A 15,739-nucleotide genomic window follows, 5' to 3' on the forward strand; every position below is an offset into this window, starting at 1 on the left:
AATAATTGTAGGCCTATAAATTCTCAGTGTCGGCAGTCAGTCTGCCGAATCTTCGATTAACTACATTTTCTTGGTTTTTTATGCAACGTTAACTAATATTAAAACGAGGAAAATGAATTTAACTCCAAACCTTTTCGGCTTAAAATTATAATTTGAAATGCACAGTTGACAATTCTTTTTTAATGATTGCAACGCATCCGAGACATATCTAAATGAAAAATATTTTGTATTATTATTTTTGAAGTATTACTAGCTTTGTTTTCCTAGAAATAAAACGAATTCTTATTGGTTTATTTATAAAAATAAAAGATCTGGTCAGGGCAGTAACTGCATTCATTATTACTTTTGATACTTCGGCCTGTTATACTTGTTCCTTTGAGAAATGAAAGTATTGTGGTGATTGGTGATTTCTGTAATTTTTTGACCTTCCTGTCTAGGTTATCAATTATATTTTGATTCACCCTTTCGCATTCCGTATTTCTTATATAATATTCCAGTGCGTTGATATAATGTTGCTTATCCATTAATACTAAATGTTTGCTTCTGTCCGCTCGTGTCAATATTAACTTGTTGTCGGCCAACCACCGTTTCGTGCGCTTAATTTGTTTCACCTCTGTTTGCCTTGGTTTTTGGTTTATGCTTTTAAGGGTTGTTTTCCAACGAAAATAGTCTTTGTTCACTTCTTCCATGCCTCTGATTTTTCTTTCAATTTCTGCCTTGGGTGCCAAATACAGAATGCGAAAGGGTGAATCAAAATATAATTGATAACCTAGACAGGAAGGTCAAAAAATTACAGAAATCACCAATCACCACAATACTTCCATTTCTCAAAGGAACAAGTATAACAGGCCCAAGTATGCCGAGACTGTTCGGATTCGCTAAAACGCATAAAGATAAAAAGCAGATTCGACCAGTGGTTGAAAAGCACAAAGGACCAACTTCACAAACTAGAAAAGAACCTGCATATATATCTGTCGGAGCACATTGAGAATAACTAATAGGTCACAAAGAACCCGATGAACGTGGTTAACGAGCTCCAAAACATATCTTTAGTGGAAGAAGAAATTGCTTCACTTATGGATTTCAAAAATCAATATCCATCAATTAAACTGAACGCATGTTTTAAAGCTTTGATAAACACCCTCAGCACGTTGGACCCAAGGATAACAGCCTATCCTGAAGACAAGAAACTACTGGCTGACCTAATATGTTACCATTCAGTTTTCGTTTTTGATGGCAAGATTTATAAGCAAAAGAAAGGTGTGCCCATGGGCAACCCAATGTCTGGGCTATTTTTTAAATTGGTGATACGTAAGTTGGAGCAAACTACTATTACAACACTTAAGGATGATATCGTTTTATACAAACGATATGTGGACGACATACTGATTGTATGGGAGAAAGACGAAAAAATACAACATTTATTGAATGCGATGAATTTGAATAACCATGGCCTAATGCTAAAACTGGAACAGCTCAGCACAACAGAGGTACATTTTTTGGATATCAGTGTTACATTTAAAGAAGGTTCCTTATGCACGAAAGTGTATATCAAACCCACGCATGACTCACTGTACATTCCCTCCACATCAAACGATCCGCTCACTTACGAACTATCGGCATTTAGGGCCATTATTATAAGAGCATTTGCCTATTGCTCCAACGTTTATGACAGATACAAGAGTTAAATAGAATTAGAACCATTGCAACAACCCTAGGATTTAAAAGTCAATAGTCGAAAACCTAATAAAATCTTACATAACACCTAATAAAAAGAAACTGAAAGGGGATTCAAACGAAGAATTAACTAAATTCACGTACATAGAAGGATTGTCCACGATAATGAAGGAAATAGCCAAATGTAAGAATGCAAAGCTGATCTATAAGCGGGCACCCACCATCTACAGTGCCCTCAGGAACGACAAAGATAGCACAAAAGCGGATGAATGCTCTGGGGTCTATAAAATACCATACAAAATGATCAATTGGACCTGAATAAAGAATACATTGGAGTCACTAACAGAGGCTTAAACAAAAGACTAAAAAAACATATGTATGACATAAGTAAAAAACAGTGCAGTACTACCTTATCAAGAATGGCACAAACGGAGGAATCAGTAATTAATTGGAATGAAGCCAAAGTTATCAAACAAGTACGCTCACCATCGTTAGCATTAAGCATGGAAAAATTTGAAATATAGAGATCAGGGACAACAGGTAGATGTTTGAACTATAAAGACGCAACGAATTTGCCAACTGCGTGAAAATTCATTATTGACAAACACCCCATTTAATCAAACATACAGCATATCCCCATCCCATATAATATATAGATATATATTATGTCAGCTTACGTCCCTTAACTTATTATTTAGTGGATCAATACGTTTATTTAATTAATTTTATTAATGTTTTTATTATTGTTTACATTTTATATTTTACATGGAATGTTCCAACGGTTTTTAAAAATTTGAAATATCTTCGCATATACATTCGATCCTGCACGAGATAATATTCCAAAAGAAAAATTGCTTGAAGATGACCTGTGGAAAAGGTGGAAAACGTTTGCAATATTAAATTAATAATTTCTCAGAGGTATAAGGTGTCTGAGTAGTAATGTTTGTATTCTCTATTATTAATAAAAATTTTAAGCGACATTTTTCAAGATTTGTTTACAAGCAACTTATTTATATGGGGCCCCAATTTAAATTTTGTCTAGGGCACGCTAGAGACTTAATCCGGCGCTGGGTTGATAGTAATAATAATAGTAATATTACGGTTAAAAGTTGAAAATTGAAATTTAGTACACAAGGTATGTCATGAGAATATACACAAAGAAGGGATTTTTCGAAATCCCTCCTCGAAGGACAGGGAGAAAGTTAAGGATTACCCTAAATTCGAATTTTACTGTACTATTTTCGATGTGATTTTTTTTGCAGGAAATCGAACATATTTTTAGATCTATTTAAAAATTCTCAAATTAGTGTCAGAAGAGGGTAAACCTAATTCTTGCACTCGGTAAAAACAGGTAAGATCGGCTATAATCTGATCATCTTAATCTTAGCTATCGTTATTTTGGCCGAGCAACGTCGGGCTCATCTGCTATATTACATTTTAATAAAGTCATTCAAATGAATATTTTACTCATTAAATTATTTAAACCAATAGTCATTTATCGAAGTTCTTAATAAAGTTATCAGGAACTTTCAGAGGGAGCGAGTAAAGAAGAAGTTCGAAAAGAAATAATAATACAGTACATGTGAAGTAGATGTCACAAATGAATTTTTTTAGAAGAATCTCTTTAATGTTATCCGCTTTTACGTTTCCTTTGTTCTTCACAAATATCACGACAGCTCCATCAATGTGTATTCATTTTCTGTTCCACTTTCGTAAACCGTTTTATGAATGTACCGATCCGTATCTTCCAGTTCTAATATAGCGACTAATTGAATTTGCATAGCGCTAAGTGAGGAGTCGCAGCATATTCATTGTTAACAAGTAATGTTTCAAGATTATAAAACATTTCAGATTGTTCCGCTCACTTAGACTTGTATAATTTCTGTTACAAACATTAAACAGATCTTTTAATTTATTAATAAGTTCTAGAGCAAAATTGCAAAACGAAAATAACATTTATTTATAGTCGAATTTGAATAATGCATTATGTATGTACATCAAGAAGAATAAAAGTAGTACATGTTTAATTTAAAACTACATTTATGTGAAAAAAATAATTAAGAAACATAAAATAATAACTTCCTCTTATAATGTTGTTTCAATTTAGCATATAACGATCACCTCGGCAAACGATTTTCTGTTCCAAACTTCTTATCGGCTCTTCAATAATAACACCTGTTCATGATTTTATATTTTCATTCAACGATATTTTTAGTCTCCTGTTTTCCATCTTTCTATTTTTTGCTTCAATCTCAACCGAAAAACATAAATTTGTTAAATTAAGGCGAATTTGTTATCGTAAACTTAAGACGGTGAAAATGGCCGTATTAAAAATAGAAAGTGTCGATGAATGTAAAGTTTCTAAAGGATTTGAGGTATTTTTTCAGGTCTTTATATATGGAAGAAAATCAGCGAAATCAAATGGAAAAATAAAATACCGAAAATTTCCACTTTGCCTGCTCTCTGGAATCTGATTTTCTGTCCAGTAAAAGCGCAAGATTATCGAAAACTTTGTGGCACCTGTAAGTATGATTTCATAGTATTAAATCGTATGTTACGATATAAAGTTATTATTTACGAATTTGTTTTCGAATAACGATCAACGAAAGTTAATGCCTTGTTTATTAAATTTTTCTAGATGTAATTCAACTATTGAGTGGTCTATCTATGATATTCGCTGAAGAAAAACTAGTGAAATGTTCTTGGGGTGGCTATAATTATATTATATTATCTCACCCCGACGTGGCACAGGTATTATTGCTTTATCACATACTGTTTAAATGTTTTGTAACGTTAACAATTGACTTTTTAATACAGGAAGTACTGAAGAGTTACGCTGTGATCAACAAAGATTGGATGTATAACATTTTTCATCCCTGGCTGGGGACAGGTCTTCTAACAAGGTAAAACTATCATTGCATATTTCACATTGATAAGAGTATTAATTTATTCGTTTACAATGAAAACAGTTCGAACGATAAGTGGAGACATCGAAGGAAATTGTTAACTCCAGCATTTCACTTTCGAATTCTCGAAGACTTTCAAGAAATTTTCAACAACCACTCAAACATCTTAATTGAAAAGTTGAAGAACAAAAAGCAGTGCGAAGAATTTCTTATGGACAATCTAATAAATCTGTGCACTTTAGATATTATTGGAGGTAAGAATTAATTTAGCAATGTTTACTTGCAGGAAAAATTGCCTTTTTATAAGCAGAAAAAATGTTCTTAACAATTTTTTTAAAAGACGTTTAAAAATACGGTTAGAAAATGTGCTGAAAAATGAAAAAGCAGTTAAAACTTTTTTTTTTTAAACTTGACTCTTTATTACGTCAATTTGGAAATGTTATTTTAAATTAAATTTTTTTTTTCATTTCGAAATGTTTGGTTTTCCTTTTTATTTTGCGAATAACACCATCTGATTTAATCATACACAGCGTATTGTCAACCACTCTGTCAATAGCAGAAGCAAAAATAATTAGGCACAGAGCCGACAGATTCTAAATTAGAGCTAAAGATAACTTCTGATTGCAAGTTCAAATGCGAAATTTCGTAGCGACATGCTGATGAATTGGAATGTGTCATATTCATAATCATGAAAAGAAGGAAAATGTTTCTAATTTGTTTAAACGGTTTCTTTTTCTCAGTACATTTTGAACTTTATTTTCGAATTTGTTTACTGTTAACACGCGCAACTTCACTAAGAAAATTATTCAAATTTAATATGTTATTTCATAAATATACTATAATTATTTACAGATTCAGCAATGGGAGTTCAATTCAACAGTCAAAACAGAGTTGGTACTAATTATGTCGTTGCCATTCACAAGTAAGTTGAAAAGAAATATTTAATGAAAAATCTGTATAAAACTTATCTGTTCAAAACTATTTATAACATGCTTTTAAATAACACTAACGATGTTCTAGCTATTTTTTTAATGCCTGTGTAATGACTATTTTCGTTGATCTCTCTGTCTATCGATTATTGTACAATAATCTCAGCTTTTTTATTAGGAGTAGTTAAAATTGCAATAGGTGACAATGGATCAAAGATGACAAAAAACCTTGTAATTTTAACTGACTGTGAAAGAATCTCACAGCATGGATAAAATTTTCCTCCAGACCACTGGTAGTTTCGTGCTATTACACACTTTCGCATAAAATACAAATTAGTTTATGTGTCCTGTAGATCTATGAAACAAATGAAAAGTTTCCATTTACGCATACAATCTAATCCTTGCTGCTTCTTCCATAAGATAAAAATACACTAATTATCTTCTAAATACAAGTTTACATTCAACGACGGAATTAAGCATATGAGTGTAACAGTATCAAACTATCTGACTATAAGGTAGTTTTGCAATAAGTAGAAAATAATTTGTTATTATTTATTGTCACACTTTCATTATTAAGTATTTATTAAGAACCTTCTATTCGTCCAAACACACAAGCAATGATACTAGTTCCGAATGGTAAAATCTTTTGACTACACTATAAGGAAATCTTAGCGTAAAAAACAACATTAATTTTACAGGGATTGGACTAATAGAACTGCTTAATTTTTTTCCAAGTAGAGTTAATATTTCAAGCTTTGCCTTCTTCTTAATGGCTCTGCATAACTCTCAAATCAATGGGCGTATTTAAAATCTCACTCATACGTTACCGGAAGTGACGCAACTGCTGCCGTTCAAAAAAGAAGACAAATGCTGTCTGCTTGGGTATGGTATGAAAAAATGGCAAGAAGGGATAAAGTTATAAATTTTATAAATTTTCGTTAAAGTTATAAATAAATAAATCAATCTTACGATTACACTTTAACAACTAGAACTAATTATGTGATATTTTACATAACTATACTAGTACAGTATATTAAAGTATTCTATTAATATACTAACAAATCTAGTCTTAATTTATTGAGGTACATTCATCAAATTAAAGTCGAAATTGTCAACACTAAATAGAGATTTTACGAGTGTTATTGTGGATGCCATCTTGTTTGCTGGTATATCGAGCCCTGAAAATCACGTTTGCAGCACCCTGGAAGCAACCGGAAGTTGCTGAAATTTTGGACAGCAGTGCTGACAGGTGCTGCCAACAACTGTCGTTAACATATTGTTATACAAATAAAAATTATAACAATGTACTGTACTTGTTTAAAACATACTTTTTTAAACTTTAAAGAATACTGTTTAAAAAACGTTTGATCTTAACGATGGCTTCAAAGACAGCTAAAAACGTTAGACGAATAAAAAATAATTGCTGAAATAACTTGTTTATCTATGCATTGTAACAATAAGTAACAAAACTAAGTTCAACTTCTAAAATCATTTTTATTTCTTAGTCTAATGACAAAAATGTTTTACGAAGTTTAAAAAAAAGTTTTGATTAAAGCTAAAATTTTAAAATATTTTAAAAATATGAAAAATAATTCAGTTACTTGGAGTATTTATAATATACCACATTGTGTTTTATAATTCAGAATAACATCGGCAGTTATTCAATGGTTCACAAAGCCGTGGTATTGGTTCAGTCCTATTTTCAACTTGAGTCCACTAGGAAAAAAATTTCACAAAGACATCGAAACTGTTCACGAATTCGACAGAAAGGCAAGTTTATTTGCTTTTGTTGTTAAACCATTAAAGTAATTAAAGAATGAAAACAATTTAGGTAATTAGAGAAAAGAAACAGAAACTGATCGAAGAACTGGAAGACAATCGAACAATCGACAACTTTCAAGAAGAGAAAAAAGTCGTAGTGGTGAAGAAGAGAAGAGCATTTCTGGATTTACTACTTTATCATCATTTAACGGATGGAAGTCTCGACGAAGAGGATATCAGAGAAGAAGTTGACACTTTTTTGTTCGAAGTAAAATGAATTTCATCTACGAATTCAGAAATAAAAAAGTTTGTTTAAAGAATTTTATTTTTAGGGACACGACACAACTGCTATGGGAATTAGTTGGTCTCTTTATCTGCTCGGATTGCATCCCGATATACAAGAGAAAGTGTACCAGGAGCTGCAGGAAATTTTTTGTGAAGACATGAATAAATCTATTTCGTCCGAAGAGCTTAAAAGAATGAAGTATCTGGAATGTATTATCAAGGTAATGTGGGAGCAGGGGCCGTAAAAATTAAGTTAATCAAGTTTAGGATAGGGCCTGCCACCAGGTGTGTTTTGTCGGACACACCTTCGATTCAGACCCCCAAAAAACAAATAGTTAAGGAGCGAGGAGGGTAAGAGCACTCCGAAGTCCAAGAATGAGCCTCTTATGCGAACGAATACCGAATTTGTGAACAGAAAGAAAGTTCTGAACAAAAGTATAAATCCGAATCAGGAAATTGGCCTACTTCTATCTATAAAACGAGGGGGTACAGTACCTAACGGAGGTATCGAAACTGCGTGACTCACAACATACATATCAGTAAAAGAGATTTCTTCTTTTCTTTCTTTTTTTTTCTCTTTACATAATGTCATTGTTCTCTTCCTTTTTCGTCTGGTAAGTCCACTGTTTACCAGTAAGTCAGTCCACTTAGATACATTTTTCTGTAAAAATAAAATGAAAATGCACAAATTATAAAGTAAAAGGAACAGAATTAAATGTTTGAAATCATAATTTCAAACACGGGATTCATATATAGAATAAGTAAGTTTTGTATAATAAAATGAAAATTGAATTTTCTTTGCCTTAGTGAAACGTAGTTACGTCTCGTTTCTTTAGGTCGTTAGACAGCTGCTTGGCTTACAAATATTCATCCTAGACATAATATCTCCAGCCAATTGCTTATTATTTATTTACACCAGGAGAAATTTTTCTATCTCTTTCATAATATGTGATCTCCTGGAGTTGAATGTTGCCAGAACATTGATCGCGTTTGTTGCTTTTATTGCTTCCTTCCTCTTGAGAAAGACGTACGCTGTAGACGTCGACATCTTCAATATTGCCATTGATCTGTGGCATGTGTATAACTTTCATGCTTCTCGATAAGTTCCTTTTTCACTTAAATGATCGATATTACAAGTTTTGTTTAAGACATTAAGGTTTTCTAACTTTTATTTTATGCCATGGTTCAATAGGTAATAGTTATATAAATATTGTGGTATAACCAAATACACTAAAGATAATAGAAGCACCGAAAACACACGAACGTTACATAATATGTACTTTTTATACCGAGAGAAATACGAACTCGGGCACTGAGCAGTGGGCGTTGCAGCTGCAAGCGCGTATTTTCACTGCTCCTGCAGTTCGAAAGTAGAAGCTAGTTCGATCTATAGATCTGATATCTTTCAATTCCAGCGTTTTAACTCGAAAACGTTTAAAGTTCGAGGTATTATTGTAGATTGTTGTTATTAAGTATTCAGAAAACAAAGTAAATTGATACAGTTCAATAAGATTAGAATCAGGAAGTGTATTTACAATAATAATGAACATTAAAGTTAATACATATAAAAGTAAATTAGCACTAATAGCGAACATGAAATACTGGAGTGCAAGCAAATTGTATAATATTTATAAATAATATAGAACATTGAAGAGGTGACAATGAGAGTATTACTAGAAAAATCATTATTATGAGGCACGATAATTCAACTTGATGAAGACAGCGAATGAGTTTATTCTGTAGCAAGTGTTTCCATGCATTTCTAGACAAAAATACTTATGTAGTTAAATCTATATGTTGCACCGGGTCGATTTGCAATTCGGATACTTCTCTGCAATCAACAGATGACCGATAATTTCAGTTTTTTTCGGCTGTTTACTGATTGGAAGTCAACAATTTCTTAAAATTTTTCCCCATTAAACTCTTTTTGCATGTGAAGAATGGCAACTATTCAACACTGACTTTTAAGTGTAAACAAATAAAACCTTTACATTCGATAGGCTATATATAGGCGTTACCCCCTCAGCTTAGTCAGTCGTAACAATATGCAGTATATATACTATATGTTTTCGATTTCATCACGTACTGTACACTTAGGCTAATTTTACAGACTTTTACATTCAACTGTACTTAACACCAGCGCTACAAAGCAGAAGTTAATGTTTTTTGTTTGTTTGTTTAACCCCCCAATATATTCGGTACAGGACTAAAACAAAAATGTATCAAAATATTGTATAAGTTTATCTCCACATACCTATATATGAATAAAATTTATTTTTTTTTCTATTAATACGAACTTCTTGTACCTTAACAAAAAGTATATAAGAACATCAAACATATTTTTATATTTTGTGAATTCTGTTTAAAAATACAAAAGGTTGAGTGCAGATCGACGTCAAGAATGACTCAGCAATCAGCCGATTGACTCAAATGATTTGATTATCCGAAGCATGGGCCAATCCAGTGTGTTGAAGAAGGTTATGTTGCCCTTTAACTATCAGGATTTTCGTTTCTGGCATGCAAGCCTAGAAGGGGAAATTTAATTAATATCTAAAATATTTGACAATCATTTTGAAATATTGGATTCATTTCAGGAGACACTCAGGATCTATCCTCCGGTTTTCGTCATATTAAGAAAGAATCCATCCGATTTGAAAGTGGGTATGTACCGCATTTTGAGATTAAATACACTTTACAGCAACGGCGTAAATTTTATTAAAAACAATTACATTTCTTTCAGGTGATTATGTCTTGCCGGCAAAATCATCCCTTGTAATCAACATTTATGGGATTCATCATAATCCAACAGTGTTCGAAAATCCTGAAATGTTCGATCCGGATCGATTTTTACCTGAAAACTGCCAGAAACGTCACCCCTTTGCCTTTCTACCGTTTTCTGCCGGTCCACGCAATTGCATAGGTGAGTAATCGCAACTCGAGACAAAGGCCTTTCTGTGTTTGTGACATATTTACCTTTTTTCAGGTCAAAGATTCGCCATGGCGAAGATGAAGACAGTCTTAGCCAATGTTATTCGACAATTTCGAGTGAAGTCTTTGGACCATAGAGATAAAATTTTCGAATCCGGTGACGTCATTCTTCGCCCGAAGTTCGGTATAAGAATGACTATCGAGAAACGATAAAAAAAATATATTGTTTCAGAAAATATAAAATTCATGAATTGCAAAACAAACGTTCATATTACAGTGTTTCTTGTATTCCAGATTATTATCAATATGATAGTCCGCGCAGGAAAAAGATAGACGTAATCAGCCTGAAAGGGTCTATGTTAGATAAAAGAAATGGAAGACAGTCTGTAAACGTTGACATGTATTTCTAATCTCTTTTAGCTTTCATGTTTTTTACCTTGTTAAAATGCTTTTACGCACCATTTCTCATGAATAATTTATTTCTTTTTTATGTAAATTCTATTACTGTGAATTCTCACTGTCGTCTCCCATCTTTGGTATATGGCATAGTTCCTTTTCCTACAGACCGATTAAAGTCAATGTGCCGAGTGTAGTATATTAAATTTCAGTAATAAATTCTTTAAAATTATAATTAAAAGCGTTTAGTGTGTCAATTTACCTTACACAGAGCAGTCGAAATGCTTTTCACCAATTTTGATTTTGGATTTAATGGTATAAAATTTTACACCTTACCTAAGATCAGAATTTTTAAAAACTTGAAATTTATAAAAAATTTCATCCCGATTAAATGTCATTTTTACACTTGATTCTGTATTATAGTATTGTTTGTGAACTTGGCGCATTCACACGTTGTGAGCTACTACTCCAGTTTTATAACAGAAGTCAAGCAGTAGTAACACACATCTGCAACACAAACGTAACACCGGTTGTTCATTTTTACACAGATTAACAATTGCAGTAACTTATTAAATTAAAGAGTAAATACGAGTAATTATTATATTGTGGCATCATCACACTCAGAGTTGCAATTTTTAAGGCTGTACTGTAGATTACCGCTTATGGAATTTCGAGACTTTAAGTATATATTTGAAATCAGGGGGACCGAGACAAGTTCATCGGTACAGTACTTTTGGACAGAGACAAGAAATAAAAAGTCATGAAGGTTTTTAAGTGATACTTTTTTAATGCTATCATACAGACGGCACCGTAGTTGCTAGTACCGTCATCTTGCAGTAAAGTCTGGAAGCCATGACCTCGAACTAATTTTGTTGGACAAGCCGCGATAGCAGCGCGTAGTACTAGGCGACCTAGAGCGATAGCGAGCGTGTCGGCGGCTGAGGTGCTTTCGGCCCCGAGGTTGAGGAGCGCGAGGGTGTGCGAAAAAGATTTAACTCTAACTGCAAACGATCGGTGTGCTCATGGATCGACATCTGCCCCTGTTGAAAATATATATGGCTGACTTGCCAGACTGCCTCTTAAACACGCGATAGGCTTAGCGGAGAGAGCGACGTTTCTCCTGATCATCGCACGATCGCCGCGAAAAGTAGGATAACTTTTTTATTTTTCGTCTCCGGTCCAAAAGTACGGTATCGTTGAACTCGACTTGGTCTCTTCAGTTCAGATATATACTTAAACTTCCGAAATTCCATGCTGGTAATCTATAGTATCTCCATTTTTAATCATATTTTGAATTTATTTAGCTTAAAATATGTTCTTTACTTGAGATTAGTAGTGTCTTCCTGTACGAAACACTATCATACCAGGGAGGTCGGTGTGTAAAAAGCTATATGTTGTATGTGTGTGGGCTTTTGCTTTTCATCGCAGCATCGTTGTGCTTTTCCGTCAATCCGTGGATCATTATATATCATCGGAATCGTCTCATCGTGAGCTCTCGAATGGAGTCTTTTTTATCGTAATCGGATTATTCCAAAAAAAGTTACGAGCTTCGGAACATTCCGGACTTTTGGCGGTTGCTACTAGGTGTTTTTTACCGGTAAGAGGCTTATTTTTTACGCTTTTATCCGGGATTGTACTCTCTATCGATCGGTATATTTCACGCTTTACTGCGCCTATCCGTTTTCATGTTATTTCGACCGTAACTTTTCGCACATCGGGCCGTTTTGCGGGCCTATCGGGCCACCGCGACGGTTTGTCTTTGGGCTCCACGTAGAGCGTGGTATTGTCTTCCTGTGTCCGGATTTTTCTCCTGTTGTCTCTCTTAGTTTTCTTTTTTACGGGCGATTTTCTTTTTCGCTCGTAACAAAGAGGTATTAGGTCATTGACCTGGCCCAACGTTCGGCTCTCCTTTGTCTAACGGTCGCTTTAGCCGGCTGGCGCGGGGTTCGCCGTTCGGCGTCGTTCTTCTGGTGCTCTCATTATTCGCGCTGCTGGCACCTGGTTTTCGGGGCAGCATTATTATAGCTCCCACTTTCTGTCTACGGTTTTTATCTTCGTTTCGGGCGAGCGGTTTTTCGGCCGGTTCGGTAACCGATCGGCGCCATTGTAGCCGTTCGGCGCATCGGAGTTCGTCCCGGATTATAGCTGTCTCGCGACTTTATATCATTTGTACGGTCTTTGGCACTCTGTAGTACAAGCGCTCTGTGCACTATCAAGACTTTTTCTTCACCCAGCGTACTTTTATACGTCTTTAGCCGTACGGCGGCTTAGAGCCGAACGGCTTCTGTGAAGATCAACTCTCGCTACTATCATTTTAAGAGACTCAACCTTTGTCAATTACCTTGTGTCCTTGTTAATAAGCACTATGGACAACGCCACACAACCTAATTTACGCGTGGTCATCGGGCCACTGGATGAAGAGGCCCCACAAGCAACCGCACCAAGTTCTCCTACCTCTAGCACCCCTAGCACTCCTGCGGCGAGCTGTACGGACGGACCCTCGACTGCAACGGCGGAAGGAGCTTTGCTCCAATCAGCGGGCCGTCATCTAAGGAGAATTTTGGATCTTCTCCCGGCCCATTACAGATCTGGAACCACTGTCAGAGACAAAAAAGAAATAAAAGAAAGAGCAGCCCGTATGTTTGCTGCAATAAATCAAATGTACGGCATGCTAACGCAACTCCGGGAGTCACAGGCGGCCCCGGCCACTACTCTTTCCTACAACGAACCTGAAATATTAAAGCCACCCACCTACTCGGACATAGTTAAATCGAATATAATACAAAGCTCCACTACCAAAGCGATAAATAGATCGCTCAACAACAAAATAAAGCACGAAGGGAGCTCGAGTAGTTACGCTTTAATAGTTTACCCGAAGGAAGCCGAAGGTCCTGAGAAGAAAACAATAAACATGGAGAAAATCTACAAGAAGATTACAAATAATGTAAAACCCGACCAGTTAAAAATTAAAGTGACTTCAATTAAACAAGTTAAAGGCGACGGCATCTGCTTTCGCACCGCTAACAGTAAAGATGCTATAACACTGGAAAAAGCTGTAACTGAGCTTTCCGAACTAAAGGAGGAAATCAAAACAAAAATTTCGGAAGGCCGGAGGCCAAGAATAATACTCAAAAATGTGCCGAAATCAGTAAAGGATGACAATGTCATTACCACAATATACGCTCAAAATGAGCAATTAAAGGGCATAAGTGAAGAGGAATTCATGGCTCAGACCAGACTTAGCACAGTGATTACAAGAGGTAACCTACGCGAAAACTGTCGGCACATAGTGCTGTCTACCTCCCCGCTGATCAGAAACCAATTAATAAAAGAAAAATACATTAGCATCTCTTGGGCAAACATACAAATTGACGACTATGTGCACATTACCAGGTGCTATAAATGTTGCGGCTACAATCATATTGCAAATAACTGCACCTCTAGACAGAGATGTAGCCATTGTTCAAAAGGTCACAAATTTACTGATTGCACTAGAAGAGAACAACCAGCCTGCTGTATAAATTGCAAGAGTTATAATAAAGATCTTCCTCCTGACAGCAAGCATCCAACTAATCATAATGCATTCGACCAGCAGTGTCCCAACACTATGAAAGTAAAGGAACAAACCATAAAGCAAACGAATTATGGGTTCTAGTCCTCCTACTGATAAATTGACACTGATACAAATCAACCTTCAGCGTGCAAAAGCAGCCACAACAGAAGCCATGCAAGTCGCCAACAACCACCAGGCAGACATTCTTATAATCCAGGAGCCATATTGTTTCAACAGAAAAATCGCCCTCTTTGGTAATCTTAACACACTTTATTATACTGACCCACTGGAAATTCCACATACTGGGTTCGTCATTATTAACAAAAAGTTGGACGCACAGATGTTAGGACAGCACTCAAATAGCTATTATACGACCATTCTTATCAAGCATCAAGACACAACGATTATCATTATTTCTTTTTATTGTTCTCCTTCAGAGGACATTTCCTCCCCCCTAGAAGACCTCCATCACACCATAAACCTGCTAAACAGTTATCCGATCATCATCGCCGGGGACTTCAACGCAAAATCGCAACTGTGGCATAGCCCCACACAAGACCCAAGGGGCTACAAGGTGGTTGAACTCCTTAACAGCTTAAGCCTTCAATCGTTAAATTCCAGCACCCTTCCTACCTACTCTTCTTCTACCGGTGAAAGCTGGATAGACATAACCATTGCGAACAAGACCCTCTTAAAGAACAACGTCTTTTGTAGCACACTTGACGAACATTCCGCAAGTGACCACAGCTACATTAAGATTGTATTAAACAATCACAGTGCGAACAAAGATATTCATATCAGACATAAAACAAACTGGACTCTCTACCAAAACTATATAAAGGCTCATTGGAACAGCGGGCCCCTCATGGAAATGAATAATACCACCGATCTAGACCAGACAATAAACAAACTACATAATATTATCCATGCAGCCTATCAATCGGCAACTACGGTCAGGGCTGAGAGGCAGTCGGCTCCCTGGTGGACGAGGGAAATCTCCCGTCAAAGGAAAACACTCAGGAAAGCTAGGAGAAAGTTCCGGAACGCGCAGGACCCAGGGAGAAGGGAAAATCTGCGTCAGAGCTACTTGGTCCTCTTCAGGGACTATAAAAGTCAAATCAACAAAGCCCGCACTGAGTCCTGGCGAAAATTTTGTACGGAAATCGGTAATAAGCCATGGACCACCCCGTATTATATAGCCAGGGGTAAAATAAAGAACACCCGTATCCCTAATAATAACCAAAACAACGTCAACATTGATACTTCGATCCATGATACCTATAACAGGATTATCAGCGTACTTT

The 15,739-nt window shown here is 35.5% G+C and overlaps 2 protein-coding genes across 2 annotated transcripts; both read left to right on the plus strand.

Moving 5' to 3' along the window:
* The first annotated feature begins 1,016 nt into the window (after positions 1–1,016).
* LOC136969990 (cytochrome P450 4C1-like) lies at positions 1,017–10,896 on the plus strand. Its single transcript, XM_067264345.1, has 13 exons — positions 1,017–1,311; positions 4,065–4,199; positions 4,316–4,428; positions 4,495–4,580; positions 4,647–4,837; positions 5,436–5,505; positions 7,156–7,282; positions 7,344–7,541; positions 7,606–7,779; positions 10,153–10,219; positions 10,299–10,478; positions 10,542–10,670; positions 10,781–10,896. The coding sequence occupies exons 1-13, from the start codon at positions 1,017–1,019 to the stop codon at positions 10,894–10,896; spliced, it is 1,881 nt and encodes a 626-aa protein (XP_067120446.1).
* A 2,351-nt stretch (positions 10,897–13,247) lies between these two features.
* On the plus strand, positions 13,248–14,537 carry LOC136969991 (uncharacterized). Its single transcript, XM_067264348.1, has one exon. It carries the CDS (start codon positions 13,248–13,250, stop codon positions 14,535–14,537), a length of 1,290 nt encoding a protein of 429 aa, XP_067120449.1.
* The last annotated feature ends 1,202 nt before the right edge of the window (positions 14,538–15,739 follow it).

The sequence above is a fragment of the Centruroides vittatus genome, unplaced genomic scaffold (assembly GCF_030686945.1).
Source record: "Centruroides vittatus isolate TY-2023 unplaced genomic scaffold, ASM3068694v2 contig_186, whole genome shotgun sequence".
Taxonomy (NCBI): Eukaryota; Metazoa; Arthropoda; class Arachnida; order Scorpiones; family Buthidae; genus Centruroides; species Centruroides vittatus.

Coding starts and splice junctions, on each gene's coding strand:
- LOC136969990 (XM_067264345.1), top strand. CDS start 1,017: ATGAACGTGGTTAACGAGCTCCAAAACATATCTTTAGTGGAAGAAGAA. Junction 4,429..4,494: donor CTCACCCCGACGTGGCACAG/GTATTATTGCTT, acceptor TTTTTAATACAG/GAAGTACTGAAGAGTTACGC. Junction 10,220..10,298: donor TCCATCCGATTTGAAAGTGG/GTATGTACCGCA, acceptor CATTTCTTTCAG/GTGATTATGTCTTGCCGGCA.
- LOC136969991 (XM_067264348.1), top strand. CDS start 13,248: ATGGACAACGCCACACAACCTAATTTACGCGTGGTCATCGGGCCACTG.